Below are 25466 nucleotides of genomic sequence, written 5' to 3'. Positions count from 1 at the left end.
GGTTTTAACCGATTACAACCCGGTGTTAACAAAGCGCCGGGTTAAAACCCGAGCACTTGCCCATCACGTTACTTTAAAAAGGCAACATTATTACATTAAATGGTTCCGCATCCGAATGAATGAAAAATTATTGTCTATGAAAATCGGATGTGTTACTATAATCACTCACTGTTTTCGACTATTTCGTATTGAGATCGAGAATACTGCCATTTCTGTTTTTCACATTAAATTCAAAAGAGATGCCAGAATATTTTAAATATCAAAACTCGCTTTAAAGTGCTGCGAGGTTTTGAAGTACCCCTGTTTAGCACTTTGCTCTACATCTACTCTACACCTATGTTGTTCATGTGTGTCCATTTTAGCGTCTTGGTGATTGTTGTTGATATTTGATCAATATCTATAAATCCGCTACTAATAATTGATATCTGAGACTGCGCTATTCGTTTCAGGTGTTTCATATAACATGGATGACGATGCAAGTTCAGACTTACAGGTACGTCCATAATTTGTTTTGATCTTGTCTAGGTTATGAATGGGGTATGAATTCATTGCAGTCAGAAGAAATTAGCTGGTATTTTTAATACAAATGTTTTGTTTATAGAAATGTCTTTCGGATGGACCGATGGACACAGATGAGGGACCTCTGATCAATGAAAATTCGAATGGACTTTCCCATTTGTTGACGGAGACGGAGTTTAACAGCGTCGATGCAGTGATCGTGGACGAGTCTTCTGCCTCCAATCAAGGGTTCTTGAACGCCGTAGAACTGTCTGCCGGTAGTGTTGGTGATTACTTGGAGAACAATACAGACGGTTTTGATGCAAATTCCTTCGACGTAGGTGATAATGCGGTTAATTTTCAAAGTGATTCGCTGAACAACGTTCTCTCTGATAGTGACTCGCGCTTGAGTAACAGCTTCAAACCAATAACGGACGGCGAAGTGAAGATGAACGATTTTGAGCCTGAAGTGAGTGAGATGTCGAGTGAAGTGGCTTTCTTACCCGAAGACAGTCAGCCGGGGAAGACTGATGACGATAGCAGAGCAGATGTAGCAATAAATGACAATGAGGAACATGAAGATACTGCTGTCACAGACAATGATACTTCTACTAAAGATATTAGTGAGGTACATAAGGCATTTGTATTCAAATTGTCTATTTTTAAATTAATTTTTATTTATCATGCATTCTGCCGTCAATATTACAGCAGTCAGAAAATTCTAAAGCTGAGTGAAATTTATCTAAGAAGCTGACCAATGAAAATAGGAACAAATCAATGCAATAGTCAAGTGCTTTGTCATACCATTTATAATAATTTTTTTAGACTGCCTTTACTTTAATCCGTCATGCATCCTAGAGTCAGAGTGTCCATGATGATTTTGGTACTGTAGCTTAACAGATTTAATTTTTTTAAATCTTTAAATAAAAAATAATACAAGGTATGTAAAATTTGTAATACAATCATGTAAAATGTATAGCAATTAACAAGAAATTACCAATTGTTTATGGTCACACTGTGTCTTTTGGGCTCGTGAAATGTTAAATTATGACAGTATTATGGTGTATGTAATATAACAATGTCTACTTTTCCTAAATAAGATTGGAGGAGGTGACAGCAATATGGAGCCCCAGGCTGCTATGGAAACAGAAACAACAGAAGCAGTGGAAGATACAAAATTTGCAGCATCACCAGTAAACGAAGTTCCTGCAAATATTGTCAAAGAAATTGAACTTGAAAAACCAAAAAAAGGAGGACACAAAGATTCTACTGAGGTATCCAATCTTTAAATTATTATTAATAATATAATTATTTTAAATTAGTATTAATATAGGCTATAATATAGGCTATGATCATGCCTGTCAGGTTTGGTAATGAACTAATAAAGAATTATAACAATTTCTTGTATCGATCTTAACAATTTCTTGTAAAGCAATATTAAGGAAAACTCATTACCAACATTTTACTTGTCTTTTGATTTCATTGTGTTGACTTTGAAAATTTTGAGAAATTCATTCTTAAATTTGTATTGAATTGACATTCTATTATTTGTGAAATTACTCCACTAGTTTGTTATATTTATTAATACAATGATTGAAGAATTTATTCTTATTTAATTGTGAATTAATGCTATTTAATTGTATGGTACACAGCATTTTTGTTTGGAATCACAATCCCTATCTATTTTCTTAATTTCCCTTGCCAAACTTTACATTTCTCCTGTTGTCTAGTTTCAATTCAGTTGCCTTTTGCCTTCATTGCACACCAGTTGCATTCAGTCGACTTGGAAGTATATAGAGTTGCTACTACATTTTTTACTTATTTTAACATGGGAGGAAAACTGCTAAAGTCATTTACACAGTGTACTTGTATATTTGATACTTTCTAGAAAGACAATGGTCATTTTCAAAAAGTTCAAAAACGTGTTACTGAATTTTTTGGTGTTTCAGTCAGAACAGTGGAGAATATTTTAAAAGAATATGCTAAAAAGATAAACCAGTTCCTTTTCAGTCGCCTAAAAGAGTAAGAAAGAACAAAATATTTCATTAAGATAGAAAGTAATAGGACTAATCTAATGGAAAAACATGATATTTGCTATAAAAGATCAAACACTCGAACCACAAATTATAGCTTAGTTACCATTTTACAATTACCACCATACCCTCCAGAGTTCTCAAATAAAACGACATGTAGCTATTAAAAATGTTGCAATGAATGTGACAACAGTCAAATAAACTATATTGGAAAAAATTAATATGATTGAACACGCAATAAAATCTGAGGATGATTATAAGAAATTTTAACAGCGGTTTGCACTGTCCATAGACGATTTTATAGTAAATACCGCGCAGAAAGTGATTATCGATAGTGAACTTATTATATACTAACATAGCTATATCAGATGAGTTAAGATCGTGTGAAGAAGTCACATCAAAAATTGATCTGCTGGATTCTGCCTTGAATCGAATAGAGTGTGACGCAAATGCCAGAGAACAGTAGGCTCGACGCTCTAATATAGAGATCATCGGCATTCCTAAGAAGAGGAATGAAAACTTATTTGAAGTTTTTTATAGTATACAGTTATATAGTCCGATTTTTGGGGCGTTATAGGAAGGATGCCATTTTGTATAATCTCTGAAAGCTAAAAAACTTGCGATCAAGAGATCTCAGCTTTACGGATACTAATGCGAATAGATTAATATTCTTCAATGATCATTTTACCAAATTAAATAAGTCTCTTCTGCAGCGTGCCAAGAAGTTGGCAAGTGAGAAGTCGTCATACAAATATGTTTGGATTAAGAATTAAGGACGGACAGTAGCAAAATTATTCATATAATTCATTGTACTGATTTAAACAAAATTCTATAGGTTGTAGCTTCATTGCTCTTGTTTGTTTGCCTTCTTTGTGGAATTATTTTGCTTATAAGTATGGCACTATTAAGGACAACTATGTATTATGTTGTGGACATATTCTCGTTAATATAAATAACTTTTTATTTAATTATATGTTTTTTTTAACTTATTATGTTACAAGTTCTTTGATTAATGTTGTGAATGGTTTCTCCATTATTTTAAAGTTAAAGATAGATACATTTTTACTAAAAGTAGGCTTCTGAGCTCTTAGTTTATTATCAAAACGTTCATGGACCCTGAACAAAAACTAACATAATTTTTAAAGAAATGCTGAAATAAGATTATGATATAGTTTGTCTTACTGAAACTTGGCTGCTTGAGGGAATATTTAACTCTGAACTGGCTATGAACTTAATTAATTTTCTTTCGTCTTCTGGGTTGACGCAATGGTCTAGATCTGGTAATAAGTGGCTCCCCTTGTAAAATTATTAGGTGTCCACCCTTAGTGATAAATATTGCTGGCACCCGTACTCGATTCCTACGTGCTGGCTCCCGGACAATTCGCCTATTTAAGGCTGCAGATGAGAATGCCATTGGTAGTGCTGTTTCTCAAGTGGATTGGAAGTCACAGTTGCTCAATAAAGGCATAGAGGAAGCGACTGAGCTTTTTTATGACAAAATTAATGCCATTATCTCCAAATTTGTCCCCTCCAAGACAATAAAGAATGACACGCGGTATCCAGTGTGGTATTCTAAATCACTGATTAAAATTATTAAAGAAAAATTAAAATTCCACAAAAAATGGAAAGCGTATAATAACAGTAAGGACTTTGAGGTGTTTGTGGTGTACGGGAGAGGCAGAAGATTATAGAAAAACAATGCTATGATAGTTACATAAGTGATGCCGAAATTAAGATAAAGAACAACAGCAAATATTTTTGGTCTTTTATAAAATCTAGAAGAAATTCATGTGATAGTATTCCCGAAACAATGCACTTTGACAATATCACGTCCGCTGACGGTGAACACATTAGTAATCCTTTTAATAATTATTTTCATTTTGTATTTGAACCACCAACACCTAATGATTGTTCTCATATTACCCAGTGTGCTAATACTACCGTAGATATAAGTAATATAGAAATACCAATAACCATTGTTGCTAAATATCTTAAAGGGTTGATTGTGACGAAGGAATGTGGTCCAGACGGTCTGCCCTCCATTTTCTTAAAAACCTATTACGAAGCATTGGCTTTGCCAATAACTATCTTGTTCAACACCTCATTGCGTTTGGGACAGATTCCTACAATTTGGAAAAAGTCATATGTTTATAAGGAATTAGAGGCCTATATCTAAATTATCCACTTTAGCTAAATTGTTTGAGAAAAATAGTCTACTACAGCGTATTTCCTCTGTTGCGACCACTAATCATTTCTCAATAGCCTGGTTTCATTACAAAAAGATCCATGAAGACTAACCTTTGTGACTTTACCCAGATGGTGTGTGAAGCCATGGAAAAGGGTTATCAAGTTGACATCATTTACACCGACTACTCCAAGGCTTTTGATCAAGTATCTTACTCCACTCTCATTCGCACGCTTGGGGAGGTCGGCATACATGGCGAACTTCTGAGATGGTTGGAGTCATATTTAAGAAACCGATGTCATGCAGTGACTGTAAAGGAATATTGCTCTTCTTTCGTTCCTATTAGTTCTGGAGTTCCACAGGGCTCGCATCTCGGACCTCTTTTGTACCTCATAAACGATATTAATAAAAGTATTACAAATTCTAATTTTCTTTTATATGCGGATGACAAAAAAATCTTCAAATTTACTAAAACTATATCTGATAGTGAAAAGTTACTACTTGTTTTGATTGGCCTCAATGATTACTGTAAATTTAATTCTCTACACCATAATATCAACAAATGTCACGTAATTACTTTCTCACGTAAAAGAAATAATTTCAATTACCTATATACATTTAATAATACCATATTTAATAGAGCGACGGAGGAGGGCCCTGGGTGTGCTTCTGGATGATAGGTTGATTTTTGATGGCCATATTAATAAAGTTATTAATAGGGCATATCGGATGCTTGGCTTTATCTCCAGGGCAGGCAGAGATTTTCGTAATCCTAAAATTTGAATTCTATTGTTTAATTGTTGCGTTCGGTCTATTTTAGAATATGCATGTACTGTTTGGAACCCTCATTACAATATATATATTTCTGGCATTGAACGCATTCAGAATAAATTTAGGAAGCTATTAAGTTATAGGCATCGAAAAACGACGCGCTGCGAGGACCAAATCTTTCTATATTATATTTTGAGAAGTGAGATTGACTGTAGCTTTTTATTACACAATATGAATGATGAACGAATTTGAGATGTCCTAGATCTAATACTCGTTTGAAAAGTGTCTTTTGTGTGCCTGCTTGTAAAACTAAATATTTAAGTAACGCTTTCTTGTTTAGAGCTTGTAATGCGTACAATAAGAATCCTTGAGATGTAGATATATTTTATTTGTCCTTTTCAAAAACCATTTATGAACAATAATTTGTTACTTGTTTTTTAGTTTATTTATTTTCATGTTTCTTTTTCTTATTTTCTTTGTGTTAAAAAAAACAAGTAGTTTTTCGTTCTTTTTTAAGTTATGTTTATTACTGGAAATTTGGCTGGTTTTGTAATAACTTTTTTGTACTATAATCTTGTAAACAAAGTAAAAACTGCTTGTTTCCCAAATAATAATAATAAAAAAAATAAAGTGCGTTCGGATTCGGACTGTATTTAAATGATTAATATCTGAAAAATTATTTGTAGTTATGTAAAAGAAGTGCTTTCTTTAGTTTATAGTTTTGGTTAACTTGCTTATTGATATGGAGTAATAATATTAAATACAGGGAAATGTTTTACAGCTCTATATGTATAGTTCACACAGAAATCTAAACGACAACAACAATAAAGTACGCAGTTCTGAATTAAAATTATTACAGAGATGAAAAATCTAATGTGTCTATCTAAAGTGGGCATGGAAATTAATGTTCGTGTGCATTCGGAAAATGATGGTTGGCGAGGCACATTAAGGAAATAGAAAGGAAGACTAGTTATCATCCTTATTTATATTAACAAAATATAAGAAGTTAACAATTACGATTATCACCTTTGTGTTCTTAACTTGTCTTTTATCAACAATCATACAATTTCAGCGAGTAGGGGGAGCTGAGGAAACAGAAGTGGTATCAGAAGATGAGCTGCCAATTGTGCAGAAACCCAGCATAAAGGATGCTGAGAATGTGTCTGATGATGAACTGCCCGGGCCTAAGCCAGCTGAACTGCCTGCTGATACAGAGGTATGTTATAGGTCAACATTTTAGAACTTATGCTTACTTACTTAACTAGCAAGTAAATAAGCCTTACCACCTTGGGCTTCATAATTACTGCCTACTCAAATGATTGTAAAAAATGTTTTTGTGAAATATAAAGTTTTTCTGAAAACTTCAATTCACAACTCATTTATTTGTGAAAATAACAGTTTGTATACAAGCTAACCTGTACAAAATAAGTATAGTTTCAGTGCACGCCTAACATTAGGTGTATAAATAATGAAGGTATTTTATATTTATTCACTCACATGCGCTTCGACAGTTTAAACCAGGTGCAACATGTTTCTTTTTCAATACTATTACACTGGAAGAGCACCGCCAATAAGTAAGAAGAAGAAGAATGTGTGGGCGCACACCACACACATGTATTTAATAAGTCAGTTAGTAATTAAACAAAGTGATAACTATATGGGTCAATTTTAATGATAAATAGATGTATACCACTATTTATATTCGTACAGGTGGTATCAGAAGATGAATTGCCAGCATCAAAGAAAGATTCAAAAGAGACACGGAAACGAAAACCGGATGAAGAAAGAGATGGGTACGACCCTGGGTCACCAACTTCGGAAAGCGAGTCTGCTAACAAAAAGCAGGCTATTGCTAAGGTAATTTTCCTACCATACTTAACACACCTGTGAGTAAATTTTTGTCTGCAAAGTGACTCAATATCTTAAAAAATTAAATAGATTCTTTGTAATAGATCAATTTTTTTCTTATTTTTAAACTATTTTTTATTGAGGCTTTAACCACCTGAGTGACTATGTCAGCCTCATGGGAGGAATACTGGGTTCCCTACTCAAGGGACATGTTCAAAAACTTGTACAAGTTTAGAGCGCTAATACATACAGGCTCTCTGAGCCAACAATTAATTTGTCCATTGCATAAACTTACATTTCCAAACATTGTACCTCTCAGGTTTACGTTATGGTCACATTCCACCAATACATGATACAGATCCTCTATTTTATTGCAAGTAATAGATCAGATATAACTTTTCTTTGATTTTAATAAGAATGTCACTGAAGTACTATACTTGGTTTCAATCCATTTTCAACAAAATGTAAATAAACAAGTCACTAACCCGACCATAGACGGTTGCCAGACAATTGTAAGACCAACTACAAATCGATTGATTAATTGAATGAATCGATTTGTTCAATTGAGTCATACTAGCGGTTTTCCCTACATAACCTATTAAGCATAACATTTCCGAAATTTTAATTTTAAGTTCTCCTTCAAATCCTTAAATTTAGATACTCGTTCGATTGCGATTGAAATATTCGATTTACTAATCGATTACAAAAACTTTCATTGAATGAACTGAATGTTTTTTCATACAGCCCTATGCAACCATAGACTAGTCGTAGATGTATACATGACAAATAACCTCACTGTTGGACGACCATTTTTCAAATACAATTTTACGATGCTATTCAAATGAATATTGTTGGAAAAGATGATGAGATATCTAGTCGGAATCTTCGAAATATACGTGAAAGTGTTACTTATTTGATTTATTGAGTGATGGTTTTAGAATTTTTACCAAACAGTTTTGTTTACTTTTTGTTGAAAATGGATTGGAACAGACTATAATCTTAGTACCATCGAAAAATATATAAAGGTCAAATAATACACTATTTCCTATTATAACAACTTTGATAAGAATTATACTAATTGCTAATTCACAGGTTTGTGTCATTATATCTGTGGGATTTCTGTAATTTTACGAATTTATTACTTTAATTTTATTTTATTTATAATTTGGATGGTTTAGATGTATCATATTTATCATAGTTGAAATAATACTTATATTACGTTTATTATGATGTATTACGCTGGGTAAAATAAACAATTTGTATTTGGTCTTTTTGGCATAGCTTCCAAGAAAAAAGAATCTAACAGGAGACGGTCGAGATACAACAACGCTATAAGTATCTTATTTCCACTACATCGGGAAGTATGCCTTACATTTTGAACAATTTTGACATCTTGTACCGTAATAGAGTCTCCGTATTCTACCTACGTAAGGTGGCGTGCGGACGCTTCGGGTTTCACCCTCCGCTACACCTCGGCCTACGGCCGTAAAAAGTAAATTTTGACTGCAAATTATTATTAAACACCCATACAGATCCCCACATGCTGATTTTTAGCTGAATATAAGCAAAAATCCATTTTTTTATGGCAGCAGATGTTTTATATTAAAAAATGGCGAAAAATAAATTTTGACCACAAATTATTATTAAACCCCCATATGCCGATTTTCAATCGAATTAGAGCAAATTTTCATCTGCCGCCACAAACACTTCTATGGCAGCCATATTGAAAAATGGCGAAAAACTAATTTTGATCACAAATTATTGTCAAGCACTCCTAAAGACCCCCATATGCCAATTTTCAAAGGGATTTCAGCAATTTTTTTTTCTGCCGCCAACGAACGCTTCTATGACGGCCATATTTGAAAATGGCGAAAACCAAAATTTTGAGCACAAATTATTATTATTTCTAGCGACCTTCACATGCCAATTTTCAGTCGAATCAGAGCAAATGTCTTTCGGCAACTATTTTTAAGAAAAGATACACTTATATGGCAGCCATATTAAAAAATTAGGAAAAGAAATTTTTTATCCCAAATTATGATTAACGACTCCTAAAGACCCTCGCATGCCAATTTTCAGCCGGATCGAAGCAAGTTTTTTTTCGGCCTCCATTTTGAAATCGCCATCTCGAATTTTTTAACCCAGGCAATTGACCAGTGTTACCTTTATGACATTCCTTCGAGCACCTCCTACCTATCTCTAATAGTTTCCGTGATAGGAGGATTTGAAATTGGTATGGCGGCTATCTTGTTTATTTGAATTTCGAACATTTTTTTACTTCCTTTTTTTACTGTATCTCATAAAAATGCACAAAAATAATGTATTATAGTTTTTGCAGGCCGTTGATCCCTCGTTTACATTTTCCACATTCAGGCTTCTCAATTTTTGATTCTTTGCCTTGGAGCCTATCCGCGTACAACGGTATAAATATATTTTTTCCACCATATCGGGAAGTATGCGTTCTATTTTTCTAAGTGAGTCAGGATTTGTAGCTTTATTATTTAATAACATTTGTTTTTATTTTTAGAATGGAGAAAGTAAGCCTGTGCCAGCAGAAAAGCGTTCGTCAACTGACGAAAAACCTAAAAAGAAAACTCTTCCCGAACTTGATAAGTACTGGAAAGTGGTGAATGACGACCCTACTGACTTCACCGGATGGACTTATTTACTACAATATGTAGATCAGGAGGTAAATAATTACTCAACCTTTTTCATGATTACTTTTAATATGGATTAGTTCATAAAACTGATAACATTCAATAGTATACTTTGTGGTAAATCTTGTGTTAATATCGAGCTGTTAGAAACAAAATTATGTCACACAATTACGATTTCACAGATTTGTTATAGAATTTATTACGTAGTTACATTTATATAAATTATGATGAAAATAAATGCTAATCTTAATTGCTTTATGAAGCATTAAGAACTGAATGTTCTTGTGGAGTGGCAAGGGCCAACTGAGAAGCGAGCGTGCTGTACTAATATTGTTGTGCCCAGAGACAGTGTCTGAAGACATGTGTGGTTCGCAGAGTGACGTGGAAGCAGCGCGCGAGGCTTACGATGCGTTTCTGTCGCACTATCCGTATTGCTACGGCTATTGGCGCAAATACGCCGACTATGAGAAGCGCAAAGGGAGTAAAAAGAAGTGCCTCGAGGTGTGTATTGACCCTTAATGACTCTATAATATTTAAGTCACTTGGTGAGTTGGCTAAGCTTTGACACCTGTATTATGACTTTCATTTCAATGTGTCTTAACACTTGGATTTTGAATTGTTTTAGTCATAACTGGTATTTTGCAATTATTTTTTTTCCCAACAGTGCGTCGAGGCCCGCGATGTTCGTAAAGCAAAGTCGTCAGTTCGCACCGGAGAATTCTATAACTTCTATTGCCATCACATAGATCTCGCTCTAGTGGTTCATTGTTTGTGGTGTATATTTTATATTCTAGTGCATATTATTTATGATGATACTTTGTACACGCATGATGTATTGTAATATTTTCTCATGTATATTATTTAAGTACGTGAAATAATGGATTTGGAGTTACTTAAGATAAGATGTAATAACTAATCCATGATAGCATGGAGCGCACCAGGTCCTTTAGCCTTTGATTGGCGGTAGGACGAAGACGACGGCGGCGGCAGCGCGGCGACGCCCGGTGCCATGCGAACAGGTGTAATATGCCCGACAAACATTTTATATTCATAGATACAAGCGAGGTGTTGCGCGCCTGTATTTGTGTTGCCTCGCATTTGAGTCCGCCTTGAGCGCGACCAACGCCTCGCTTCGTCTATTCAAAATTACATGAGACATAATGCTATTCAATATTCCCTTGCTTCATAGTATTGTCGCGGCCACGGCAATGCTGTGCGACCTGTGGGGCCTCGCTTACGCCGTCTTGTGTTTCAGGTGTTGGAAAGAGGGCTCAAAGCGATTCCACTCTCTGTAGATCTTTGGATTCACTACCTGAATCATATTAAAACTACGAGGACTGAAGATCATACTTTTATTCGAGCACAGTATGAACGGGCCATAGGTACGCTATGGACACTTTTTGTTGATAGTTCTGTTCATTTTTATATTTCGATTTAATGATATCTGTGCAATGCAGATGCGTGCGGCTTGGAGTTCCGCTCGGATCGTCTGTGGGAGTCATACATCAAATGGGAAGCGGAGAACGGGTCGGCGCTCAACGTCACTAATATCTACGATCGGTTGCTTGCTACACCGACTCTCGGATACACATCGCATTTCGACAAGTACGTTAGCAATAGCTCCTATTTAGTTATAATACACCATTACTTGTAAAAGGCTTAAATTAAATAAATTATTATTATTATACATCTTATCCAACAGCTAAAGGTCCATATAACACGATTCCCAGTGCTTACCTAAGAATTTAATAAATTTTTGTGTATTTTATTCATCTAACCTACAACTACCATAAAGCTTTCACAAGTTGGACAGGTTTGGTTTTGGGAGTCGGATGTTGCTCGCTTCCGTAGGTTTACCCTCGAGACCCTACAAGTGGCCTTGAGTGATGCTAATGAGCAATAACTACTGGTGGTAGCCTTCGGCCGTGACTGGTAACCACCCTCCCGACGCAGTCGAGTCGCCCAATGGTTTGTCCGTGTTCCGGCTCGTGTTCGGTAGTTGCCATTAGGAGATCGGGTCTGAACAGCTGCATTGCGTCTAACGACGAGTAGTAGCCGCTTGCACTGCCACACTGAACACTCGGTTCTGGAGGCTAGCGGGCTCCGAAGCACGGTGCACCGCGGGAAGGAAGTTGGGGGCCCAATTAACGGGAAAGTCACATTTCAAAGGCTGCCCCGCCACCCAACGAAAAATCCCTGAATGTTCCACTTTGCCGGTTGGCGACCGGAGGGGAGGACAAGGTGGCCTTTTTGGGGTTTTCGGGCGTCCCCGCGGTCTCCAAGCCGATTGTACCCTCTTGTGGCAGTGTGACCTCGTTAAACTGCCTTCCTCCTGCCTATTCGCTTCTCGAATTTAAAAGTATGAAGAGTCACAAACAAGGAATCAGATTTTAACAGCGTTTGTACGCCTGCCCATTAAAAGTGCACTTCACCAACATCAGAGGGCTGCACTCAAATATCGAAGCGCGAATCGAGTGGCGGTCCACCACCACCTGGAAACTGTCAAACCGCAGCTGCTGTTCCTCGTCGAGACACACATCAGAAGTTCAGTTGACGCAGCGTACCTCAACTACCCTGGGTATACTCTGGAGCACAGGTTTTTACCTCGTGCCGGAGTCTGTATGTACGTTCGCAATGTCATCTGTGTCAAGCGTCTCAAGAACCTTGAAGCACTGAGTTTTTCTGCTTTGTGGCTTCTGGTAGACACAAAAATTACTATCAAGAGTGGTTGTTCCCATACCAGATGACTGATCATGCTGGGAGACAGACTTATGTTAACGCTAAGCCTTTCCCACCTTGTTAGTGGCGCCACCAGGATTCCAGATGTTGAATCTCATTCGGCAAATTGCTTGGACCTACTGCTAACAACTGATCCAGACCGATACTCGATGGTTGTGGATGCACCATTGGGTACTTCTGACCACTGTCTGATGAAAGCTGTATCCCACATACTCCTCACCCCAACAGGGCCCTAGTGGTACCAGACGGGTGTGGTGATACTGGTTAGCAGATTGGGACGAAATGCGCCATTTCTTTGCTTCATATCCCTGGCAGGCTTGCTTTTCTTCAGGAGATTCGTTGAGCTGTGCTGATGCTGTAGTCGAGATCTTGCGTTTGGGTATGGAGTATTACATACCATACTCTGATGTACCCAATGGATCCCAAACTTGTCCATGGTTTAGCGCTGACTATAGCCGTTCTGAAGCACAAAGACAGTCGGCGTACCAAGCTTAGGCAGATGCTCGCAATGCTCCAAGTACTCTGAATCTGAAGAAAGCTTTTAATAATGTCGCCAAGAAATGCAAAAGAGTGTTTCGCAAGACCATGTGCCGCATAGGGGCCAAACTTTCCAGCAAGCAGCAAATCTTTTTGGTCTCTTGCTAAAGCGGTCGAATCAAACTTTAGCTTTCCTTATTTACCTTATCTGATGAGGCCGGAAGGCTCCCTGGCTCATACTACGGAAGAAAAGGCGAATCTTTTTGCCTCACTCTTTGCAGAAAATTCGCGTCTGGATGCCGCAGAGAACCTACCACCTTCTTTACCTCACACTGGCTGCAGTATGGTGCCAGTTCACATAAGTCAAGAAGAGGTACTCAGAACTCTGCGAAGTTTAGTTGTGAATAAAGCTAGCGGGTCAGTTGGGATTTCAGCAATAGTCCTGCGTAACTGTGCGCCAGAGTTGTCTCCTGTTCTCACACGCTTGTATCGCTTCTCACTTGAGACTGGTGTAGTTCCCAGGTCGTGGAAGCTTGCAAACGTGCAACCTGTGCCCAAAAAAAGAAGCAGATCTGACCCTGTCAACTATAGACCTATCTCAGTCGTTTCCATATTCTGCAAGACTGGAACGTGTAATCATCAACCGTCTCCTGTCGTACCTTGAAGACAACGAACTCATCAGTGATTGCCAGTACGGATTCCGACGAGGGTGATCTACTGGGGATCTTCTTGTGTACGCCTCTCATCTATGGAGCAAAGCAAGACATGGCGAAGTCCTTGCAATATCTTTAGACATTTCTAAAGCCTTTAACAGGCTCTGGCACGCAAGCCTTTTAAGCAAGCTTCCCTCTTATGGGCTTCCCACTGATCTTTGCAATTGGATTCTCTCACATGGACACTCAAGATCAAGAAATCCGATCTTGAGTGGACGTTCAATTGGAGTGGTCTTAGAAGGCTATTCTCCCGAATATCGGCGATAGATGTCGGAGTTCCTCAGGGTTCCGTACTGTCCGCTACTCTCTTTCTGCTGCATATCTATGATATATTTAGTCCAGGTGCCTTTTTTTGTATGCTGATGACAGCACAGTTGTGGACAGGTACTTAACCAATGCAAGGGTCAGTGGAGAAGAAATCTAGTCTTGTCGAGAGTCCATGGTTAGTCGTTTGAATTTGCACTTAAGGCAGTCTCCGATTGGGGTGATGCCAATCTTGTCAAATTTAATGCTACCAAAATGCAGGCATGTCTATTCTCCATAAAACCGCCGACCATCTCCAGCTACTTGGAATGGACCTGTCATATAATCTGAACTTCGGCGATCATTGAATCCATGGCCAAAAATGCAGCCAGGAAGCTTCGCAAACTTTCCAAGATGAGGTGTTACTTCACACCGTGACAGTTGTTTCAGCTGTACCAAGCATAAGTCTGGTCCTGGAGGTATACTCTCTTTCTTGAAAACGAAATTTCGTTAACGAACGAATGTAAACGAAGTTTCATCAATAACTTTACTCTAATTCTTTTTCGGTCGGGTCCAAGAATTTCGTTGTCATTTACAATTTTCGTGAACGACTGGAATGAATGTAAGTCTTTTGGTGTCAACTACGATAAATTACGGTTTGTACTTTAACTAAAAATAATAGAATTGTTTTGTTTTATTTTTTAATTTTACATTTAATATGTGGTTCATTAAAAGCATTTATTGTAATATTCATGCAAAATATAAAGAAACACATAAAAATATATTTTTGACGTAATTAGCCGAGACGCTATAAAATACTCATTGTTATCCGATTTATTCGAAGAGTACTACTTCATGCAAATTATTGGTGACAAAAGTATGACAACCAAAAATTTCCTTATATTAGAAGCTATATTCTACAAATTGTATTTTTTGTAAACTTATCATGTATACCATGTTTATTTCCACCTCATAATTTCTCGCCTGATTCCTAATTCACTTTTTCTCCAACTTTCGAATACCGTTTACCAAATTACATTCCATGATATTATACAAGTTTCCCCGTTTTAAAAACAAGTTAGTCAAAACACTTTGAAAGTGGCTAAAACGCTTACCGCGAAGAGCCAAGAGAAGAGAGAAAAAAATTGGTTGTGGACACTGGCGGTCGTATTCCTGAACTCTACTCAATGCTCAAGTCAGGATTTGAGCAGACTTGAGTATGATTTCAAGCACTGGAAATACGACCCTAATGGCAAGAAATTGAGTATGATTTCTAGTGCTTTAAATCATACTCAAATCCTGACTTGAGCATTGAGTAGAGTTCTGGAATACGACCCTTAGACTGCGATCCAGAGGTTTCTTGAGACCACCCGTTACTTCACAGCATTATAACTTTTCTAAAGAGGGTACGTCGATAAAAGAGGCCCACTCTTCTCCAAATGCCTCAAAATGGAATGAGGTCAAGAAGACCGAAACGAATGCTTTGTCCAATAATAAAACTTCGACTTTTTTTGAACATACCTTGTTTTCATCTCATGTTGAACTAATAAAGGTCAGAGAAAAACTGGTTGCTGCACGTGTTTTTGTGTCGGCAGCTTCACCAAGTTTGAACGTATTGTTGTGGACACTAGGACTTTGCGATCCAGAGGTTTCTTGAGACCACCCGTTACTTCACAGCATTATAACTCTTCTAAAGAGGGTACGTCGATACGTTCTCTTGTTTGAGCCAAAAGTCAAAATACCTTAAAATACACCACAAGCTAGTTTGACCCATAGCGATAAAATCCTACACTCTGTCCTGTTGTCAGACGCCCAAAAATTTACAAAGCACTGATGGTAGATAGTCAAGTATCCAATTTGAAAGTTAATTCGTTAAACAGACTACGTACGCTACATTGTAAATGTATTTTGAAATTATCGGTGTGTGAGCTGTTCTTTATTATTTGTTTTAGGGAGTATATAATTTACTGTACACTTATCTATGTCAAACATGCCCGCTTCGCCACAGATAGCCTATACTCTCAGTTGTGCAATTGTTGTTTAGAGTCCATTAAAGTGCTGTCTCGACTCAATGTTTTATGACTACAGGCACGTGAATAAACTTTTTGCAATTTAAACTTGAGCGTATTACGTTTCTATTAAGTAATCTGTGGTATTACTTCACACTGGCTTTTTTCATTGCAAAACATGTGCTACTCTTTGTAGATTCTATTTCGTCAAAATTGATGTGTTTTCTGTGTTTACTCATATAAGTTCCAACTATTGGACGCAAGTAATTTTTAAACAAAATGTGGTCCAGACAAGAGCCAAAGGCGATTTAATTTTTTGGAATATTTGGCTATATGAGATATTAGCAGGTAACTTTGGGAGACTGTGTGGAGCATCGAGTATATAACCAGAAATAGAGACGAAATGTCATTTGATTTGTTTGAAAACTATTCTGCCAAATCATTGCTGTGACAACTGCGCTCGGATTGGCCACCCCGAATTCGAAACAATCGACGGGTGTCGTCAATTGTTTCACTTCAAATCGACCAGTTAACTTGAGCTTTGCTATAATGGATGAAAATTGCAAAATTACATATTTAATTACCAATGAAATGTTTGTTTTGTAATTAGATGTTTAGCTTTTGCTGTTGCCCTAACCGCCGAATGGAACAGCCCCCTTGTTAGAGATATTATCTTTATTACAATAAATACACAATATTTTTGGAATATACCGAGGCGTACACACAGGTCAGTTGTTGGCGTTGTTCTAATTTGTGAGTTAAGCTTAAGCGAGAGTTGATATTTAAAAGTGATATAAGGCCCATTTACCTGATGAGTTGCCGGGGATGAATGGCCCTTATTTCGTGTCTATTTCTGGTCATATACTCGATGGTGTGGGGGTCTTAAACTAGTCGAACCTGTGCGATTCAATAGTTTACATTATGTTTTGTGTGCAGTTTCCAAGAGCACGTTATGTCGGAGCCGGTGACGGGAGTCGTATCGCGCACGGAGTTGGTACGCCTGCGCGGCGAGGTGCGCGATGCCAGTGGTGCGCAGCCGCAGTTAGACCTACCGCCAGGGGAAGATGAGCCCGTGGACCACATCGTACGTATCAATACATAATAATGCTGACACAGGCCATTATTCAGCACAATAATCTACCTTACTTGTTCAGTCAGCATCAAGTAGTCTTAAAAAAACTTAATCAGTGCTTTAAATCTATACATACAAAACCATTTGAACTAATCTAGTGTTAGAAATGTTCTAACACTAGATTAGTTCAAATGCAAAATTACTATAATGCTAGTGACAGCGAACAAAAAGATCACACGAAAAAAGTGTCTTCCCCGTAACAGCTAATAAGAAAATAAGTAAATGAATTCTTAGTTTAAGTTGTTTCTTTTTTAGATTAAGTGAAATGTAATTACTTATTAGTCTTGTATTTGGCAAGATTGTAAATAATTGGTGCCGAATAAATGAGAAATAGAAATATAATAAATACGATTTCGTATTGAATTTTTTTGACCATGTATTTACCAAAGTTATTATTGTTTTTTGTTCAATGCGATCAGGCGTCGGAGGAAGAGGCGCAAGCCATAAAGGAACGCATCATTGCGGCTCGACGTAAGGTCCACAAGTCTACTGGAGAAGAAGTTGCCGCGCGTTGGACCTTTGAGGAAGGCGTAAGTAGATACGATGTGCCCATAAGCGAAATAGATAGAACAATGTTGCACTTTTTAATATAATAAAAAATGGTATTTAAAATGTACTATATATATAATTTATTATTTAAAATTTCAACATTCAATGCAAAAAATTTAACAATCACATATTCCGATAGACTACTTACTTTGTATTGTGTTTGCTATAGTTGGGTAAATATTATAGAGAAAACTATAGCGTCCTTTCATTGTAACTTCTTAAAATTAATTAATATCTTATTGCAGATCAAAAGACCATATTTCCACGTGAAACCACTGGAAAGGTGCCAATTGAAAAACTGGAAGTCCTATTTGGAGTGGGAAAAACAGCACGGGTCATTAAAGAGAGCGCATGTCTTGCACGAGAGGTGTCTCATTGCCTGTGCACTCTATGAGGAGTTTTGGATGAAGGTAACAATTACTATTTACATCTCTTGTTGTATAATTTACTCGTATGATATCTAATTTTGCTTATTGCATTCAGGGAAGCATTTTAGTAGCAGTAGAGCTCCTTGTGAAAGAGTTCGTCCAGGGAAATACTGCCACCTTACCTATTTGTGCCGCGAAGCAGTAATATTTGCATTACTGTGTTTCGGTTTTGAAGGATAAGGATGCTGATGAACTTGTGTCTTAGGGTGTTAACTTGTGTGTTAGGGTTATATTTATTGCAGTGGTAATGCCCCTTAGATCTTTGCGATTTAAATCTCTGAGTAGCACTGCAATAAATATAACAGGCGTGTGGCTTGGCATCAGACGCACGACTTGTTCGTCCCGTCACTTGATATTATAAAAAAAAAAATAATGATAAAATTCAATTCAATTGATTCTTATTATTATCTACTATCAGATGTTTCGTAAATATTTATAATAATATTATAAAAAATACAAGTGATTAAAGACAAACCCGAATATGCAGCGTTTGTCAAAAATCCTAGCAGATTGTGCACTATATGCTCTTGTAAACTTCTTTTATTTACAGCTTATTAAATTCCTAGAAGAACGATCGGACACAAACCCGGAATTAGTATCAATAGAGCGCGAAGTCCTCGAGAGAGCCTGTACAGTTCATCATTTGGACAAGCCAGATTTGCATCTTCACTGGGCGCACTTTGAGGAGGCACAGGGTAATGTCGCTAAGGCTGCTGAGATACTTGACCGGATAGAGAAAACTTGCCCTAATCTTGTGCAGATTCAGTACCGGTAAGTTGAATATATTTTATATTTCATTCCCAAGTTATGTATGTTATAGGGCTCTTTCAGAGTGCAGGCGCGGGCGCGGCGGCGGGTGCGGGCGCGCCGGTCTTGGCGTCTTCCCTTTCACAGTGCCGAAGCGGCTACGAGCGGCTAGATTCACATGTCGAAATCGCAAACAGATGCAAGACGCTAGACCAAGCATTGTGAAAGGTACGGGCGGACGGAGCCATTAGATCTACCCGCGCACCCGCGCCCGCGCCCGCACTCACGCCCACGCCCGCCGCCACTCCGAATAAGGCCATAATACTCCTTACCTTAGGGTTATTACTAATGACCCAACTGTGTGTAATGCTAGTTGGTAAAAAGAGTATGACAGCTTTTTTTTTTAATAATACTAAGTGATGGGATGAGTAAGTCGTGAGCCTGTCCATAAAAGTTGCAGTGCCACTCAGTGCTTTGAATCACAAAGATCTGAGGAGTACTGCCACTGCGCCTGTCACTGAGACTTATTGACTAGTACCATGTGCCTGTAATTTCACCAGCACCCTTAACTTCAAAATCTGAACGCAGTAATACTCGCAGTGCTTGCATTACTGCTTGGCGGTAGAAATAGGTAAGGTAGCAGTACTTCCCTGGACGAACTCTTTCACAAGGAGCTCTGTTCCTAGTAAAATGATTCTAAAGTAAAACAAAAGCAAACATCATGGCGTGTTTACAGAATAATTTGTAAATGTAATAAAACATATTTGTTTTATGAAGGTCATGTTTGTTGACTGTACTGTACGTATTTTTCTAAGCACATTTAAATTTAATTATTAATCAGTGATGAGGCGTGAAAATTGTCGTTAGTAAAGCCGGAGAAAAACCAAAAGCACTTAACAAAAACTTCTTTTCCCGTTAAAAAGGCGTCTTGGCATCTTGACAACACTTAGGGTCGTATTCTAGAACTCTACTCAATGCTCAAGTCAGGACTTAAGTATGATTCAAAGCACTAGAAATCATACTCAAGTCCCTGCCATTAGGATCGTATTTCCAGTGCTTGTGTTGCCAATGCAATCCTGACTTGAGCATTGAATGGAGTTCTAGAATACGACCCTAAGGGTCGTATATATATATATATGACCCTCGGTGTCGTATTCCAGAACTCTACTCAATGCTTAAGTCAGGATTTGCACAGACTTGAGTATGATTTCAAGCACTGGAAATACGACCCTAATGGCAAGGATTTGAGTATGATTTCCAGTGCTCACTGCAATACTCAAGTCCTGACTTGAGTATGATTTTCAGTGCTCACTGCAATACTCAAGTCCTGACTTCAGTATTGACTAGAGTTCTGGAATACGGCCCTGAAACACAACACTTATTAGCATATAAGTTATTACATATTTATAGTTTATATAGTTATTGTTATGCACTGTTGAATTCAATGCCAATTGTAGTAAATTACTTTAAAAATTTAAAAACAAACTTTCGATACACGACGATGAAGCAAATTTTGCAGTTTTAATTGCAACTACTAATTATAATAACACGAATGCACATGTCTGTGCACTAACATCTACGTTCTTTGCGTAAGTCTGAGTACATTCCATTGTATTCCAATTACATTCGTTGTAACAAATGCATCGAACGCGTTAGCGTTAAAATCGCAATTACAGCAATAGAATTCGGGAGTGTATTTTTCCGTCATAAATGCAGAACAATTCGTTTTCAAAACCACTATACAGCGTAAAACGTTTCGAAGCTCATTACAAGGGCTTTTGCAAGTGTATGTTCGAAACGTCACCTTCGAAAGAATTAACAAATTCTGTAGTTGTCACTTGACGTTTGGCTTGCGAGAGTATGCATTTACGTGTATATTTGTTATTATTATAATATAAGATTTGGTATGAAATTACTTTCATTTTTAAATCACTCCATACTTGAAGTGTTAGAAAAATCAATAAATAATTTTGATCCTACAAAAAAACCATTTAAGGTTTAATTCCTTCCATACAATGGAAAAGCAAGCCACCAACACCAATAAGAATAGGTCAAGTTGAGTGAATTAATGATTTATAAACGAACCAAAAGTAATTAGTTTCAGTACCTAATATCCATAATTTTGAGTTGTATACCTAACTTTTTGCACCTTTCAGTAATGTAATTGTTGCCTGCTGGGTCAGCATTAGCAGAATCTTGACCGTTTTAGTAGGTTTATTAAATTCCCCATATCCATAAACATAAACACAAAAATATTTAGAGATTATAATACTGTTTGAGTCTTTAATTGCAAGTTACAAGTATTTTATTTGAAGGCCAGCTCACAACACTCACTGTTTTATGAAATTAACCAGCATTTCAAACTATATCGCATTTCTTTTCATTTTTTAATTACAATACAATCACAAATTTCAAGACAACAACTCTTCGTAATTGTAATAATTAAATACGCGGGTATCAGACTCCTACAATGTCCAGTTATCAAGCGTTTCGAGATCTTATGTCTCTTATTCTCGCGAGTAAAATGAAATATAAATATGTTCTTTCATAAAAATTATTACCCAAATAAATTGAGTAGAACTCACGACGCAGATCAAAGCACAGATAAAATCATATTTCTGATTTAGTTTTATTAATATCATAGCTGGCAACTTACAGGAATTAACTAGTTTTTTTCCTGTAACTTTGGCGATAAAAGTTGGCGATTATCGCCAAAGTCATCGGTGTTTAAAAATAAATCGTATCTGAGGAGAAATAAGATTTAAATTTACATGAACGCTATTCGATGTAACCCGAAAATCTTCGGGTTGTGGGCCGCCATTATTAGGTCGTATTCCACTGTTTTTTTTGCAAATGTGTGCGTGTATTTTGATGTGAGCGAATTGATTTAATGAATGAAATAAATGCCGGGACCGTGGCGGCTTATTTGTGCTGTCATTGGTTAAGATCCATCGGGAAGGCTACAATACGTCGTATTATCAAAGACCACTCACGCGTTTGTTAATGAATTATTTGAAATTTGGAATGTACGATTTTTAAGTGGTGGGATATGCGCGCTGTCTTTTGAATATACGTGATAAATTTTAGGCAAGCCGCGGTAATCGAGTTATATGGACGCCTCGCCACTGTTATTAATATAAAATTGAACACTTAGAAAAAATTCCTTCGATCCGGCCGGATTCGAACCGACGTCTTCTAGGAAACCGTGCCAGACGCTATGCCAACTAAGCAACGGAACGAACGGCTGAGCTCACGAATTTTTCTATGTGCTTGTTGTCGAGTCTTTGCATTTGATTTTCAACGACTTTTTAGCCGTAGCGCCATGTATGAGAAATCTTATGAAAGTATTTCGTCACACTACGGCTAAAAAGTCGTTGAAAATCAAATACCAATCAAATATCAAATACAACTATGTGTTCGATCTTTGTATTAACAATTATAACGAACTAGTTGAGTAATTTTCACAAAAAATAATTGAATATCAATTCAATACAAATTTAATCACATTTAAATTTTTTCGGGTAATTAAAATTTCAAGATGTATATGTTTATGACCAGACGTGTTATGGAAATGTGGAAAAAACTGAATACTCAGTGTACGTGTAAAATAATGTGACAAAATTACTCATTATTACCAGGCGCGTAAACCTCGAACGTCGGCGCGGCGATTTCGACAGATGTGCACAACTGTACGAAAACTACATCGCTTCAGCCAAAAACAAGTCTGTAGCTTCGGCTCTGGCGATTAAGTATGCTCGTTTCTACTTCCACGTACGCCACGATCCTGCCGCCGCGAGGAAGGTTCTTGACGAGGCTATTACGAAAGACCCATTGAATCCGCGCCTACACATGCAGCGGCTTGATTTGGCTCTACATACTCCTGATACAAAGTACGAGGAATTAGAAGGTGAGTTAAAAACCGAAAAAACTTAGACGACACGCCATTGCATCGTGTATGGTAGTGCTAAGTCATTTTAGAATAAAGTTGTCCTCACTTACCCATCAACAGCACGTTTGTTGATTACGTCAAACACCAAAGACTTTAACATACGGCATACATCTAACACTAACCCGGACCCACCTGTTTATATACTTCCAGACACAATTCGATCCACCTTGCATTTTCACTACTGAATGCCCTAATCTTGAAAATGAAAAACGATTATATATTTTGAATTTGTAAAACCAGGGAATCGTTTTCTATTCTAGCTCTTTAAAAATAAAAATGCAAAGTGGCTCGAATTAAATGACCGGTATTTATTAATAGCAGGAACTACAGCCAGTTGATACGAAAACATCGTTACCGTGTATTTTTCAGAGCTAGTGCAATCATACGAGCAGCAAGAGGGCGCGGAGCTGGAGGTGAGCGCGCGCTTGGCGTGGCGCCGACGCGAGCTGGCCGAGGAGCTGGGCGGCGCGGCCGCGGCCAGGACGGCCATGCAGCACGCGCGTGCGCTGGCCAAACACCTGCGCAAGCGAGCGCGCAAGGACCGCCCCGACCCCCCGCCGTTGCCCAAGTCATTACTACTTTGCTTACTAATCACAGACGTGTTGCCTCAGTCGAAACTTCTTTAAGCACTTTTGATTGAGACCGTTCTCGTGTTGTGGACATTTAAAGAATTAACTATGCTTACTGACACCCTTTTATATGGGTCCCAAGAAATTTGAGCTCTCATTTACTTGTACTACTAAAAGAACCAATATAGATGTTAAGGTTTTCGTGGTTATTCACTAAATGATTATCACAAATTACAGGTTTCTTACTACGGCATGAGTTCTTTTTGTTTTCCCGATATTTTGGAACGGTTACACGCTCCATTGTCACGGGTTGACTGTCAACCGTGACCATGGACCGTGTGGCACCGAGTCCTCACAAGCGAGCTGTAACCGTTGCATGTTAGGTTATTAAAAATCATAGTGTGCATGTGGTTTACGAGCCGACGATCACCAGGTACTCATCCTAGCGAGTGAAGACGGTTTCACGCGTACACACTAGAACCTCGTTACTGTATCTGTCACGTTACAGTTACACCTCTCTAATGAATACCCGGTTTTACGGGTTGACTGTCAGCCATGACCATCTGCTGTCCACTAACTCAAACGCGGCTAAGTGACAAATCTTCAGATCTTTATGGTCAAATATCAGTTTTAAATAGAAAACAGATCACTAAATTGTCTTTTAAAAACATTTAAAATTAGTTAACGTGTTTGACTTATCGGAGCTTATGCGCCGATGTATAGCTAAAATATCATTAAACACGGACGGCAGCCATGGAGTGTGTAACAGTTCTAGGTAACAAAAAGAACTCATATCGTGGTAAGAAACCTGCAATTACAGCCTATTCCAATCCATTTTCAACAAAAAGTAAACAAACCTGTTTGATTAAAATTCTAAAGTAATCACTCAACAAATCGAATAAGTAACACTTTCACGTATATTTCGAAGATTTCTACTTGATATCTCATCACTTTTTTCAACAATATTCATTTGAATAGCATCATAAAAATCGTATTTGAAAAATGGTAGTTCAAAAGCGAGGTTATTTTTCATCTATACTTCTATGGCTTGTCTATAGTTGCATAGTGCTATACGAAAAAAAACATTCCGTTAATTCAATTAAAGTTTTTGTAAGCGATTGGTAAATCGAAAATTTCAATAGCATACGAACGAGCATCCAAGTGTAAATATTTGAAGGATTTAAAATTAAGATTTCGGAAATTTTAAATATTATGGTTATAAAGGTTATGTATTTTTACTATTCATGTAAGGAAAACCGCTAGTATAACTCAATTAAAGAAATCGATTCATTCAATTAATTAATCGATTTTTAGTAAGCATTACAATTGGCCATCACTAAACCGTCTATGGTCAGGTCAGTGACTTTGTAGGTTTGTTTACTTTTTGTTTAAAATGAATTAAAACGAAGTATAGTGATAACTATTTCAAAGAACCAATTTTGCGAAGTATAATTTACTTGCATTTACATGGTGTTTTGACGTCACTTCAGAATGTAAACTAGGTATTCAAAAGAACGAATTACTTATTGACTACTTTTCTCTTGCTATAGTTCCTCGAACGACGCGACGAAAAAGAAGGACAGCAGTGTAGCTTCGACCGGCAGCTCAACGACGACCGCGGCGAACAGCACGTACTACCAAACACCAGCGGCTACAGCGCAGTCCTACGATCAATCCTACGCTCAACCCTACCAACCCCCATGGGGCTACCAGCAACCACCAGGACCCTACCAGCATCACCCAGGCCCTTGGCCCCAATATCCTAATTACTATTGACGTCCGCGATTCCCCAAGTCTTAAAAGTGATACTATAAGACATAGACTCGCTCATTATAGACTCGCACTTTAATACAATGACTCTAATGTAGGTATCCATTTCTCATACTGTTATTGCTAGGTAATATACGACTAAGTGCCCA

General features: G+C 37.5%; 1 protein-coding gene across 1 annotated transcript; it reads left to right on the top strand.

Moving 5' to 3' along the window:
- Positions 1 to 340: 340 nt before the first annotated feature.
- On the top strand, positions 341 to 25434 carry LOC113226699 (pre-mRNA-processing factor 39). Its single transcript, XM_026459421.1, has 16 exons — positions 341 to 493; positions 602 to 1126; positions 1599 to 1772; positions 6560 to 6703; positions 7198 to 7344; positions 9863 to 10024; positions 10368 to 10493; positions 11248 to 11374; positions 11450 to 11597; positions 17110 to 17257; positions 17725 to 17835; positions 18100 to 18264; positions 18833 to 19053; positions 22668 to 22936; positions 23348 to 23546; positions 25098 to 25434. Exons 1-16 carry the CDS (start codon positions 464 to 466, stop codon positions 25321 to 25323), a joined length of 2922 nt encoding a protein of 973 aa, XP_026315206.1. The 5' UTR covers positions 341 to 463; the 3' UTR covers positions 25324 to 25434.
- The last annotated feature ends 32 nt before the right edge of the window (positions 25435 to 25466 follow it).

Source organism: Hyposmocoma kahamanoa, unplaced genomic scaffold (assembly GCF_003589595.1).
Source record: "Hyposmocoma kahamanoa isolate Upper Pololo Valley unplaced genomic scaffold, ASM358959v1 192, whole genome shotgun sequence".
In the NCBI taxonomy this organism is placed as follows: domain Eukaryota; kingdom Metazoa; phylum Arthropoda; class Insecta; order Lepidoptera; family Cosmopterigidae; genus Hyposmocoma; species Hyposmocoma kahamanoa.
Note: the sequence above shows the minus strand (reverse complement) of the source record. Positions and strands in the feature narration are given on the sequence as shown.